Source organism: Melanaphis sacchari, unplaced genomic scaffold, assembly GCF_002803265.2.
Source record: "Melanaphis sacchari strain LSU unplaced genomic scaffold, SCAv2.0 Contig76_pilon_pilon, whole genome shotgun sequence".
NCBI classification, from domain to species: domain Eukaryota; kingdom Metazoa; phylum Arthropoda; class Insecta; order Hemiptera; family Aphididae; genus Melanaphis; species Melanaphis sacchari.
Window position 1 is genome coordinate 1086578 of NW_020271544.1, and position 13328 is coordinate 1099905.

At 25.7% G+C, this 13328-nt stretch overlaps 3 protein-coding genes across 8 annotated transcripts; 2 read left to right on the top strand and 1 right to left on the bottom strand.

Annotated features, from left to right (window-relative positions):
• Positions 1-609: 609 nt before the first annotated feature.
• Positions 610-4531, top strand: LOC112601244 (60S acidic ribosomal protein P2-like). 3 transcript variants are annotated; one of them, XM_025348737.1, is made up of 5 exons: positions 618-734; positions 3245-3414; positions 3597-3689; positions 3750-3835; positions 4492-4531. In XM_025348737.1, exons 2-4 carry the CDS (start codon positions 3246-3248, stop codon positions 3824-3826), a joined length of 339 nt encoding a protein of 112 aa, XP_025204522.1. In that variant the 5' UTR covers positions 618-734; position 3245; the 3' UTR covers positions 3827-3835; positions 4492-4531. The 3 variants fall into 3 exon arrangements, with proteins under 3 accessions (XP_025204521.1, XP_025204520.1, XP_025204522.1); XM_025348736.1 differs by having other exon boundaries at positions 610-738; positions 3597-3835; XM_025348735.1 differs by having other exon boundaries at positions 612-734; positions 3597-3835.
• A 1465-nt stretch (positions 4532-5996) lies between these two features.
• On the top strand, positions 5997-9223 carry LOC112601223. Of its 4 annotated transcripts, XM_025348706.1 has the most exons (5): positions 5997-6316; positions 6452-7331; positions 7958-8140; positions 8225-8540; positions 8617-9223. In XM_025348706.1, exons 3-5 carry the CDS (start codon positions 7998-8000, stop codon positions 9124-9126), a joined length of 969 nt encoding a protein of 322 aa, XP_025204491.1. In that variant the 5' UTR covers positions 5997-6316; positions 6452-7331; positions 7958-7997; the 3' UTR covers positions 9127-9223. The 4 variants fall into 4 exon arrangements, with proteins under 4 accessions (XP_025204491.1, XP_025204490.1, XP_025204492.1 ...); XM_025348705.1 differs by having other exon boundaries at positions 5997-7331; XM_025348707.1 differs by having other exon boundaries at positions 5997-6582.
• Positions 9224-9241: 18 nt separating this feature from the next.
• Positions 9242-13015, bottom strand: LOC112601224 (polyglutamine-binding protein 1). The gene is made up of 6 exons (XM_025348709.1): positions 12952-13015; positions 11539-11687; positions 11285-11460; positions 10008-10161; positions 9634-9824; positions 9242-9451 (listed from the first exon to the last, which is right to left on the bottom strand). Exons 1-6 carry the CDS (start codon positions 13013-13015, stop codon positions 9310-9312), a joined length of 876 nt encoding a protein of 291 aa, XP_025204494.1. The 3' UTR covers positions 9242-9309.
• Positions 13016-13328: the final 313 nt, after the last annotated feature.

Genomic DNA, 13328 nt, shown 5'->3' on the forward strand with positions numbered 1-13328 from the left:
ATTATTGTACTAAGTGTACTGTGTTCTACTGTTATCAGTGTTATCACGAATTATCGAATTTACCGCGTGTAAGTTGCACATGTATTAATATAACCCCAGAATATTCTGTGATATATTTTCATGAAATCCCGAACCGTAGATGTCAGTGACATCACTGACATCTATAGAATAAATTTAATCAAGCTGTAAGAATAAATGATAAATTCTGGTAATTGCCATGGACTAAAAAATGATTGATTTTATTTTTATTTATTATAAAAGTAAATATTTCAAATTATTTTGATTAAAATTCATTATTTGAATAGAAGGTATTCATATGTCGTAGAAATGTAGAATATACAAAATAAAATACAAGTCCACAACGGCTTGCAAATTTGCAATTTTTGATTATTTATTGTAATTGATATATTTTAGTGAACTTAAAATTTTAAATCATAGTTTGAAATGTTTGAATTTAAAACTGCAGTCATTTATCATTATCATTGGTATTTGGTATGTACTATGTTGGACAAAGAGCTATTCCTTATTTAAGTTGGTAGTGTTTTATAACTTTTACTACTGTTTGGCAACACTGGTATAATTGTACATGGTTTGCATACATGGTTCTACTTATTTTTTTACAAATCCTAACTCCAAAATCTCTCTACTCTATGTCTATAGCATCTTAGTTTAGACACTTCGTTTTCCACTTTTTTGCCAGCAGCCAGTTCACGTTTCGTGTCCAACAGACTTAAGTAAGTATGTTTTTTTTAATAATCTAAGTGTTTTATTTACTTTGATTTTTTCTATCGTATTAACGTATTATTTTCTTTCCGTCCCACTTTCACGCTCCTAAAATCGTCGATGCGACAAACTCGAATACCACGTGTGAAGGATCACTTAATTTTGTTTGACAGAATACATAAATCTGATTTTGAACTCTAAAAGCTTATAAATATTATTTTAGCTCAAGTTTAATCTATTCACAAACGTTCAATATGAATGTTAATTTAATAATAATATGTACCACCTTGATGGCTCGATAACGTAGAATGTAATATTTGGCTGTTAGTCTTGTAAGTTAGTGGTTATTTTATTATTTTTCGTTTGCATCGCACTGTGCATTTTGACGGGTTCAATTAAAACACGTTATTGTGAAACCAATCATTTGCGTGTCCTGCTTCTATTTCTAGTTGTATAGTGTGGTAACTTCTTTCGCAATGTTATTTTTTTTTACAAATAATTTATTAATATCTTTAATTAATAAATAACTCTAAATTCAATGTAATTTTGTTAATCTCAACCTATTAAATTATAACATCAAATTTATATAAATGTTAAGATGCTATCTTGCATAGTTAATAACTTAAGATGTCTGTGATGATATAATATCACCATCTTTCGGCTGAAAGTTTATGATGATAACATTTTTTTATTCTGATGACATTACTCTTAAAAAGAACAATAATTTAGGAAGATAATTGATTATGTAATTATAAGGTACTAAAAATAATAATGTTTTTTTTTAATGCTATTAAGTGATGAGATTATATTTATTTACCATCTTTCGGGTCTGAATTCTGATGTTAACTTTATCCCTGATAATAGTATTTTAATATGCCTAAAACTTATTACAATTATTTTATACCATCTTTTGGGTTTGAAACTAGATGCTAATGTGTTTTCTGAGATTTATTGATATGTAGACCGATTTTTAGCTAAATCATATTGTGTAATGACGAATTGTAAATATTTTTATGATGATTCACAATACTTTATTACCATCTTTCGGGTCTGAAACCTGATGCTAATGTGTTTACTGAAATTTATTGGTATATAGACCGATTATAGTTAAATCACATTGTCAAATGACAAGATTATAAATATTTTTATGATGATTCACATTAATTTATTACCATCTTTCGGGTCTGAAACCTGATGCTAATGTGTCAACTGATTCATGTGTTTAAAAAATTTTTCAAAATGATTTAATTTTAAGTCTACATTTCTGTTAATTTATTTTCAATATTCTTATTCAAATTCAATATGCATGAATTGAATAATAGTTAACTATTTTTTGTATAATAATGTTTACCTATACCTTATTTATTAAGTAATTTTAAGGGTTATAAATATTTTGTACATATCCTTTTTATAATGAAATAATAGAATATTTGGCAGATTTCTCTGATTGACTATTTCAATATAAATATCACTGATCAGAAATTGGTAACTTACTGCAACAGTATATTTAACGGATGTCCGGGGACATTGCTTTATAGCAACAAGCCTTCAAGCCCATCTGTACATTACAATTCATTTTATATTCTAATAAATATAACTAACATCTCACAATACTAAATTATACATTGATTTTTACTTATGATGAATAATTCCAATACCATCTTTCGGCTGATATAAATTGATGAATTTTATTTTCTGAAACTATAAATCATAAGTGTTGAACTACCTATTTCCACTTAATTAAGTATTGGTGTTAAAAATAATTTTCATGTTTGGCAGATTGATCTGATTGAATATTTCAGTATAAATATCTGATCAGAAATTGGTAACTTACTGCAACAGTACATTAAACGGATGTCCGGGGACATTGCTTTATAGCAACAAGCCTTCAAGCCCATCTGTACATTACATTTTATTTTGTATTTTAATAAATATGAAAAACATCTCATAATACCAAATTATGGATTGATTTTTACTTATGATGAATAATTTTAATACCATCTTTCGGCTGATACAAATTGATGAATTATATTTTCTGAAACTACTTTAAATTATAAGTATTTTAATATCTATTTCCACTTAGATTAAATATTGGTATTTAAACTAATTTTCATGTTAAATATTGTCATTCTTCATGTTTGGCAGATTGATCTGATTGAATATTTCAATATAAATATTTCTGATCAGAAATTGGTAACTTACTGCAACAGTATATAAAACGGATGTCCGGGGACATTGCTTTATAGCAACAAGCCTTCAAGCCCATCTGTACACTAAACATATTTATAATTTATCTTATTTAATATTAAAAAATATATATTTATTTAATAAGAGTCTTATATGACTTGAATATAAAACTGGTCAGTTATTGCTTATGATGAATAATTTCAATACCATCTTTCGACTGATCTTATATTGAAGATCAATATTATCTGAATGCAAATAAATTATTCTTTGATACTTTTAAATATTATAATATTGACATTTCTATTGGCTAATTTTAATTCTAATTAAATTATAGAATGCGTTACGTGGCTGCCTACCTGTTAGCTTCCCTCAGTGGAAAAGAACCATCCAATGATGAAATTGAAAAGATCCTAAGTTCTGTCGGTATTGAATCTGACACAGCTAAAGCTAGTCTAGTTCTCAAAGAACTGAAGGGCAAAAACGTCGATGAAGTTATCGAGAGTGGTAAATATATTATTCATATGTTAATAATAAAATAAAAATGTATTGAAAACAAATCTATTATTAGTATGCATTTTGTTATACTAAATTTGAATTATTTTTTTGTGGAATGTTTTTTAACTAATTTTAAATTATAATTAGATATTTTACTTACAGTGTTTAATAATTTGCTTTATTGTATATAGGCAGGTCTAAATTGGCAAGTGTACCAACTGGTGCTGCCGTAGCCACATCTGCTGGAGCTGGAGGAGCAGCACCAGCAGCTTCTGAGGAAAAAGGTAAGATTATTTTTTTATTAGTTGTTTTATCATATAGTTTTTCACTTAATTTTATTTTTGCTGACAAGAAAGAAGAAAAGAAAGAAGAATCCGACAATGAATCTGATGATGATATGGGCTTTGGACTGTTCAACTAAGATCAAGATGTAAATATTAAACCTATATTGCATTTTAATGCCTAGTATGTAAATTAAAGTAATGCAGGCTCCAGCGGGTTATTGTTTTATAACATGAACCTTCCTAAGGGTGTGCTAAAGAAAATATACATTTGATTTGAGATAGCTTATTTAAATATATATATTAGCTGTATTAGGCAAATGTGTACATTCATTAAACTATAAAATAATAAACTTTTATAAATACTCTCAATTACGTAATTATCTTGTTTTTGGTAGGTATCAGATTTGCTTATTTCTGATATATTAGTGTTGTCTTAAAATTAATTTATAAGGTTCTGACAATAGATTTTATCATGCATTTAAATTCCAATGCTTTTCTAAAAGTAAAATATTAAAATTTAATGAAAAGTGCAAACTCCAGCAGGTTATTGTAGTATTATTAACATAAACCTTCCTAAGGGTGTGCAAAAGAAATTATCATTTGATTTGAGATTGTCTTTATACACATATATTGTCAATGTTAGGCAAATGTGAACATCTATATTAGATTTCATATAATTTATGACATGATATTATAATATACTTTTGTCAATAAGGTATTACATTTATTAAGTATAATTATTTGTATTAAGCAGTGAAGTAAATACATACATATTTTATATTAATATTGAAATTTTTTTCAGATTCTCCTGGCTGTTTTTTGTATTTCAGAAACTGATGGTTAAATAAAACAGTTTGTTTTAATTGTTTAGTTCAATTTTTTTATACCACTAGTTAATATTTAGTCTTAAAAATCTTTTTATCTTTTCCTATTTATCCTGTGTAAGTGATTCCATTCAACTGGTTATAATTTTGTAATAAGTTATGTGAACAGACTAGAATTCATAAAATAATGAGCTCCACTTATATATTATAATTAATATTATTTAAAGTTATTTTATAATGCCTATACAAATAACTCATCAATTAAAAAAAAAAAAACAAATGTTTTTCATTTAATTGTTATTTGTTAGTGAATGATATTAACTCGGATTATCATAAATTGTTAATATTAACTAAAAATTAACAAATACTAAATGAAGTTGATATTTTATGTACGACATAAATTATACACTTGTGATATGCGTACTATTGAGATTATAATATGTTCATAAAAAATGAATAATATTTGTAATTTAAAACGAAAAAATTCAGTTACTGCATATTGTAGTATAGAGTAAATATGTTTGTTCTAGTACATGCTGTAATTTTTAATTATCTTATTGATTAGAATTTACTCATCAGATAATTAGATCATTTCTGTAAGCCAAAGGTACAATTAAAGACTGTTATTGCCGTCTCGTGATGTATCTGTAGACGTTTTATGTTGTATAGATTTTTCTTACGAAATTGAATGCACGTTGGTTCGTGTTGCCTATATTCAACTCCTTTAAAAACCAAACCATTACAATGACTAATTTGTTTTCACTATTTTTTTTTATTTTAATCCTTTTTGTGTTATTGAATATGATAAACCACATCCGACTTACACGCAGTTTTCCAAAACCTTTAAACAAATATTAAAATCTACAGACTCACCCATTCTAAATCAGTAAGAGATTTGATTTGTCTTCCACGAGGGATATTATCTTTTTAGTCATAAAGTTGTACTTTTAATTCTTTACCCATTTGGGCTAATAACTAGGAAAAGCATGATTCAGTAGTAAAATCTGAGTGCTTTTCGGATTTGCAATCTACCAAAATTCTTTTGTTCAGATGTACAGTCTACATATTATTTTTCAGTATTACAATTTAAACAAATATTTAACATAATAATGTAAAAACCTTAACGATAAACTGCTTAATGTCCTTTAAAATGCTATAAATAAATCAAGACATCGGGTCATTTTTTACTAGCAACTTTCCAACTATAATGGTCGAGATGCGTTTTCATGGTTGTGCCTCATCAATTTCATAATTTTTGTCAAGTCCTCTTGGAGAAAAAAAACTTATTTCCTTGTTGTACACAAGATCTGACACCTTTTTTGCACCTTATAACAGGATAAAAATCATCCCGGCGATCGCGTTTTCTAGCGTTTACTATTTCACTACCTCACTTATGGCATTGTAATGTTTCTGTAGCAGTACCTATATATAACAAGTATAGGTGAAAAATATTAAACTATCGTGTACAACAAATTATATTCGGGACAATTTTATCTTTTATTGTTATTATTATTTTTTTTTTTTTATTGTTTGGATATGTGGTATATATATTAACATACCTATAACCTATATGATTGTAGAAGCGAATCCGAGCAATGCCAAAATGTGTAAGTAAAAATGTAGGTTAAATAGTTACATTAAAATTACAAAAAAAAACGTGTATTTCTTTTATTCATCGATGCAAATCAATTAATTATATATTTATGAACTTCTATACAAATTTGTAAAAGAAATAATTATTTGTAGGTAACATATGAAGTGTAGATTCTAAGGGGACGTGCTCCACTAAACGCCGCATCTAAAGTATGAAATGGTTTTGATATCTATTAATATATAAGGAATAACATGTTTTTTAAATAATTTATGTTACTTAAATTTAGTTAGTTTAATTAAATAACCCACATAAAAGTGCTCTAACACATACAATTGAATGTTTAGGGAGACAAGTAAAGTAAAATAAAGTATACATACAATCACTTGAAGAAACAAACCTACTCCAAAGGAAATTAGGGGAAGCATTAAAACGTTCATTTCATCCGACTGATGTGTTAAGAAATTTTTTCGGAGACGTAAGAGATACATTTGTAATTTAAGATTATAATTTCTATTACAATTGTAAAACTAAAAGCTCCAATAAAATATTTAGGTAACTTTAGGATACATTTTCTTTTTTGTATAGATAGCATACGAATATATTACACGTGTACCGAAATTTATCACATTTGGTTTATTTCAATTTCAAATACGTTTCTCTAATATCTTTTCTTTCCTATAATAGACTTGATGAATTACATAAATTTTTTTCATCATAATATAAAATAAAATTGTAAAATTTGGACGTTTAGTCCGTGTCCCATGATAACCGGTAAAACCTAATGATTACTGAGAATTTTCAAAGATACTAATCTAAATCTATAGTTAGTGTAATAAATTTTTCCATTTCCAACGGTTAGTATTGTTGAGACGGTGAGTTGTTGGTATTTAGTGTTTACTGATTCTGCTATTTTAAGGTGAAATTGATAACAACTTATGCCGTAAGCTGTTGCTTATTTTAATTTTCAGACAAGTTATACATTACTTGGTACAAATTGTACAATCGTCAATCACCAATATCAGATTCAGTAATATCTAAATAATTATTATTTTCTACGATACTATTTATTATTTAATAGTACCCTGTAAAGTCAATTGTGTACCTATTAAACCTATTAATTGTCTAAAACATTTTCGTTTCTATTTATTATCAATCTACTTATACTGTTAGTCCGTGAAACAATTGTTTTCATCGTCATCATTTTCAATCTCCAAGTTAAATAAGGTATGTACCTAAAATTTTTTAATTTATCATCAATTATTATAGTGAATAATAAATTATTAAACGAAGATCACTATAATTGCTAATAATTATTTGTAATTTATTATAAGAGCAATACCTTTAAGAAGCTACAACAATTAAATAATTGACATATTTTAATCTTATACAATTAGCACCTATTATAGTTTTTATTAATATATCAATCGCATAGATAATGTATTGTGACATTGTGTTATGTAACTAATATTATGCATTAAATTTGTTAAAAAATTAAAAAAACACTTCTAATGAATAGGGATGTAAAATATTTCATTAATATTTATACTTTATTTTATTTTGGAAATTTACCTTTATTTTACATCATACTAGTATCATGATATAAAATTGAGTAACTATTTAACAAAACTAATTTTTAATCTAGTATAAAAAATATACTTATTAGGTACTGTCGGTTTGGTTCAACCATCTACTCAGTAAATATCAGCAACTGTATGATTTTTCATTTACATAAAGGAATTTAAATCAATTTATTCTATTACAATGCTTGTCGTTTTTTTAAGGACCATAAACCAGACTGACACTATAAAAATATAATACATTATATTAATTTTAGTAATATAATGTTACAGAAGAAAAACTAAAAAAAAAAAATATTTGAAATTCATATCCATGGAACTCAAATCAGAAATTGTCAGAAAAAAAATTATTGAAGAAGTTGATATATTTTTATTTGATATGCCTGAAGATTATTCTTTAGGACATTGTGTGGCCAAAGATATGCGTATGAGTGCTGGTATCGCCATACATTTCAAGTTATTGAATAATAATTTTAATGATAAAATAATATCATCTGTGATAAATATTTTTAATTTATATATTTATTTAATATGATTTAGGAAGATTTTTGGAAGAGTTGGTGAACTGATGGATCAAAGACCTGATGTTGGTTCAGTAGCATATTTACAACAAAATGATCGATTTATTTACTATTTAATTACAAAGGAATATAGCTATAATAAACCAACATATAGAAGTATAACTGCAGCCATTACAAAATTACGTGACTTTATTGTAAAACATGGTATCAAAAAATTAGCCATACCACGTATTGGTTGTGGTTTAGACAAATTAGACTGGTCAATAGTAAGAGGCATTATTGAAAATGTATTTCAAAACGCAGGGTGTGCTATCAAAGTTTGTCATTTTACACGTGTAATTTTTTATAATTCAGTTTTTTTAATGATATGCAATTGTATGAAATCGTTTCTCATATTTTAATTTTTTACAGAACATGTCAAAAGAATCAGAATCACTCCGGATTGAACATCCAAGTACTATAAAAGTTCATCAAAATATCAAAGATATAGAAAAACGTGAATTTGAAAAACTGAATATTATTTTATATTCTCGGACAACTACTTTACCAGTATATTGGGATCAACATTTTCAATCTGTCAATGAAAAATACTGCTTTAAGTCACAATACTATAAAGACTATCAGGTGGATCTTGAAGTTGGCCAGTGCTTACATTACAACACAATAGAAGCTTATATATTTGTTATAATCACAAACAATAATATAAAAGACCATTTTTCATATCAAAATTTGGAAAAAGGACTTACAAAAATAAAAATGTTGATCAAGAAGGATCAGTGGCACCCAACATTTGTAATACATAAACTAAATAATCATATATTTGAAAATCTCATTAATCAAAAAATTTTATCTCTAATTTGTTCATCATTTTTAGAATTGACTCCATGTGTCATTCTTGAAATAAAAGATAGTAATTCTTAAACATTTAAAATAACAAAATAAACTTTTGTTAAATTTGAAACTGATGAGTCGTACTAAGTAGTAATGATTAATGTATGATGATTGTATTAATTATTACATTTATTTAATTTATACTTATAATTTGAGTTTGAAAATTTAAATAAAATATAAAAATTAAAGACAATAAATACAATTATTTTTATTTTATTTACGCTTAGCTTGGCCAGAAGTAGCTCGTAAGACTGCACCAGGACTAGGATATGGTCGCATTTGAAATAATGGTCCAGAAGCAGTCGTGTCCACCCCAGATTTCGCTTCCACAGTTAGTCCATCACTCCAAGAACCCCTATAATTAAATAGTGGATAAAATATGTATATTATGTATGCACAAATAATACATAATATATAAATATTAAGAATTTCATCAAAATCCTATTAATTAATCTAATGAATACACTTTATGCAATAACTAATAACATTTAACAGATTAACAGTACATACGTATACTTCATTGAAGTTTAATGTTACCTGGAAATATCTGAATATGCAGCTGGATCCATAGGATCGAGATCATTGTGTTTTGTTACTCTTCTTGGAGGATCTTTACGTTTTGGTTCACGATCATATCTCACTTCTTTAGCGCGGATTTCTTGAACAGGTGGTGGCATAGGATTTTTTTTTCTTTTTTGCCGTTCATCTTCACTATCATCACTACTACTCTATAATCATATTAAGTAATACTTAAAAAAAAAACCTAATATTTACATATTTATAAAATTACAAAAGTAAAAGCCTCAACTAATTTAATACTTTCTGAAATAGTTGCTTGATTGATATTTATATAGTAACATAAAAAAAAAACATGAAAGACTACAACAGTTATTAATAATTTAATTGATTACCTCTGAGTCTGAATTCTTTTTATCCATATTTTGCATTATAGCATGACGTTCAAACCGAAACTGTGCAACTGAATCAGTAACAATTGAACGAGGGTGGCTAGGAGGTAGCCAACAAACTGAATCATTCACTACATCCCAGTAATAAAATCTGCCACTAAAAAAAATAATTAATATTATTAATTTAATAAACTGTATTATGAAAAAATACTGAATTATTGAACAATAAATACCAAATGTATTAATATTCATTTTTTTTTTTTTAAATTGATCAATTATTTAAAATTAATAAAAATCTCAAATACTTATTGTAAAGTTTCAGATATAAATTATACACATTATTTTTAGTAATAATTAATACATTACTAGTTTATACTAAACTAATTAAATTATCTAACTAAAGAGTTATAAATTGAACATTGCCAGAATGAAGATACATTTGATCATTTAAATTATGAAAATTATTAAAGTATCGATTATACTTAGATAAAAAAAAAAAAAATTAATTGAATGTTTAAAATAAATAATCTTTAGGTACTGATTTGTTATAGTGCCACCGTATATATAACAATAAACATGTCTTTCAAATATAAAATAATTCAATGGAAAATACATATATTACATATTACATAGCATTACTATTAGGTACCTAATAATCAATAACATAATATTAATTTATTGAAATAGATGCCATAGTTGGCTTAATATCACCGATATAAAATAATTTGACGTAAAATATGTACCATTATTATTAGGTACCTAATAATTGTCAATCAGCCAAATGGGGCAACAAAAAATGTAGAGGAACAGACAGAATTTTTTTAGACTTTTACATGGCAAAATTTATAAGATGATCAAAACCATAAACATTTTTATATAATATATTATTTATACATTTTTAACATTATCATATTTTTAAATTTTTTTTTTTTATCATATCATTGAATTATTAGATTAATAAATATCAATAAACAAACTCATTATTTTATATTTATATGATGTGTTTATAACTATATGGATAGCGAAGCTATAAAGTCTTCACTCACTGCGGCAGGGCTATAACAGGCCAGTACCAATTTTTAGTACAATTAATAATTAATGTTTTAAATATATATACATTAATATATATATAAACCATTAAGCAAATTATAACTACTTGATTAATTAGATCACGCATATTTTTATTTATACTCATGTGCCTATATACATATAATAATATAGGAATCATTGATCTTAAAGTATATTGATAGTAAGAAGTAAATTAAATAAATATTTCTTACGTTCCAGGATCATAAACTTCATGCCAATTTTTAGGTAAAGGAAACTTTTCTAACATAGCATTTCTAGATTTTAAATATCCATTTTTTGGTCGTTTAATACCATTTTTCCACCGCTGTTCACAAAATTTAGTGCATTCATGATAAACGTTTGACTTGTTTGGACAACCATGATGACCCTATCACATATCATTAGATATATTACATTGATCAGTACGCATATAATTATTTTTCACTATAAAATTATCAAAAATTACTTTAAATTTATCTAAGACTTTAGGATCTGGTTTATCATTTTCTTCATCACTATCTTGTGAATCTGAACCTGAGTTATCATTTGTATCATCAATATCGTCATAACATTCTGCAATTACTTCTTCTTCAACTTCTTTTGCATTACTCTTTGCTAAAGTATGAAAAAAATATTAATAACAAAGTCTATATGAACTACATAGGTATATAATATTTAAAAATGTCATATAATATAATTATAAATTTTGACATTTATATAATTTAATTAGACTTAAATTAAATTTTGAAGTTATAGTAAAACAAATTTAAAATTTAATAATACATTCTTTTACAAGGAAACAAAAAATATATAATTGAGTTATGAGTACTTAAATTATAAAAACCAAAAAAGATTAATATTATTTTGTTGGGAAACTAAAATTTTTGTTTGAAATTATGTCTTGATAAATTTTTATAACTTTCCTTAAACTATCCTAATAAACATAATTCATATATTTCAGAAAAGAAATATTTAAACAAAGGTTTGTAAGAGTTCTTTGAGGCAATGATATCACATCATTCTTATTTACTATACTTAGTAAGACGTGTTCATATCAGAAAATATTATAATTTGAACATATTCTGATGATATCACCTTATCTTCCAACCATACTATTGCGTATTTTCACTTAGAAACTCACCTGAATACTCTTTCATAATGATTCATTAACTGGAAAATCAAAATTAACGAGATCAAGCACTCTTTTATGTTATCACTTTCATACTTTGACTTTATAACAGTCGACTTGTATTAATCAACAACCAACATTGCTATTTCTCATTTAACAAAAGTACCTGGGTCTTACATTAGACAGTCTCCTCATCTTAAAGACAAGCGAAAAACAAAATTCCAGACTTCATCTACTGACGGCATTATTTTGTTCAAACTTAACCTTACCAAACAAAATTATTTTATACAAAACTGTATTTTAACTACTGCGAGCTCATGGTATTGTTATATTACATGGTACCTATTACTAAAATTTAAAATAAAATAACTATACTTTGTCTCAAATTATTTTTCAAATTACTTTAAATTAACAAAACAGCTGCTCTCTTCTATAAAAACGTGTATGCCCAACTGTAAGATATTAAATAATACCATACAACTGATCAATGAGCTAGCATCACTTACACACCCTAAAAATCCAGACGTCTCAAAAAGAGCAAGTTTCACATCTTTAAAACGTAAGGTTTAAGCATTTAAAATATTAAGAGATGTTTCAAACATGTTTTCCTTTTCATTTAAAAAAAATTCGTCCAATAGTTGTGTAAATGATCTATATTACTTATTGTACAAACATATAGATTGTAATTTTTCGAAAAATACCAAAAATTGGTTGTATAAAATATCAATGTATGTTTTGCATACAGTTTACCTTCGTTTTCTGTAAGTATTCCTCGGGTAGCCAACTTTTTGGCCAAAGCTGGAGGCAAAGGCATTGCTTTTAGTTTAAATTTATTAAATAAATCAATATAATTTAAAAAAGATCATAATTTGAGAAATTACTAATTTTTTTGAATTCGATGTTTAAATTTGTATTAGTTTAGTAATTTAGAATACTTATGTTTTATGGTTATTAACTTTTATTTAAATTAAATTATTATTTATTAATATTGAATATTAATTATTAATTATCATTACTGTGATTATCAGTAAGTAATAATTATAACAAATTATATGTGAGCCATGATAACATTCGTTGTTCTGTGATTAAAGAGAAGAAGAGCTGATAACCTTAGAATTAAAATTGTA

What these genes read in the sequence shown, in the direction of transcription:
- LOC112601244 (XM_025348736.1), top strand. Translation starts at nt 3,246, where the DNA reads ATGCGTTACGTGGCTGCCTACCTGTTAGCTTCCCTCAGTGGAAAAGAA. An exon ending in CGATGAAGTTATCGAGAGTG is followed by an intron (nt 3,415 to 3,596) that starts GTAAATATATTA and finishes TATTGTATATAG; the next exon opens with GCAGGTCTAAATTGGCAAGT.
- LOC112601223 (XM_025348705.1), top strand. Translation starts at nt 7,998, where the DNA reads ATGGAACTCAAATCAGAAATTGTCAGAAAAAAAATTATTGAAGAAGTT. An exon ending in GGTATCGCCATACATTTCAA is followed by an intron (nt 8,141 to 8,224) that starts GTTATTGAATAA and finishes AATATGATTTAG; the next exon opens with GAAGATTTTTGGAAGAGTTG. An exon ending in AAGTTTGTCATTTTACACGT is followed by an intron (nt 8,541 to 8,616) that starts GTAATTTTTTAT and finishes AATTTTTTACAG; the next exon opens with AACATGTCAAAAGAATCAGA.
- LOC112601224 (XM_025348709.1), bottom strand. Translation starts at nt 13,015, where the DNA reads ATGCCTTTGCCTCCAGCTTTGGCCAAAAAGTTGGCTACCCGAGGAATA. An exon ending in AAGTCTTAGATAAATTTAAA is followed by an intron (nt 11,461 to 11,538) that starts GTAATTTTTGAT and finishes GATATGTGATAG; the next exon opens with GGTCATCATGGTTGTCCAAA. An exon ending in GAAGTTTATGATCCTGGAAC is followed by an intron (nt 10,162 to 11,284) that starts GTAAGAAATATT and finishes TATTTTTTTTAG; the next exon opens with TGGCAGATTTTATTACTGGG.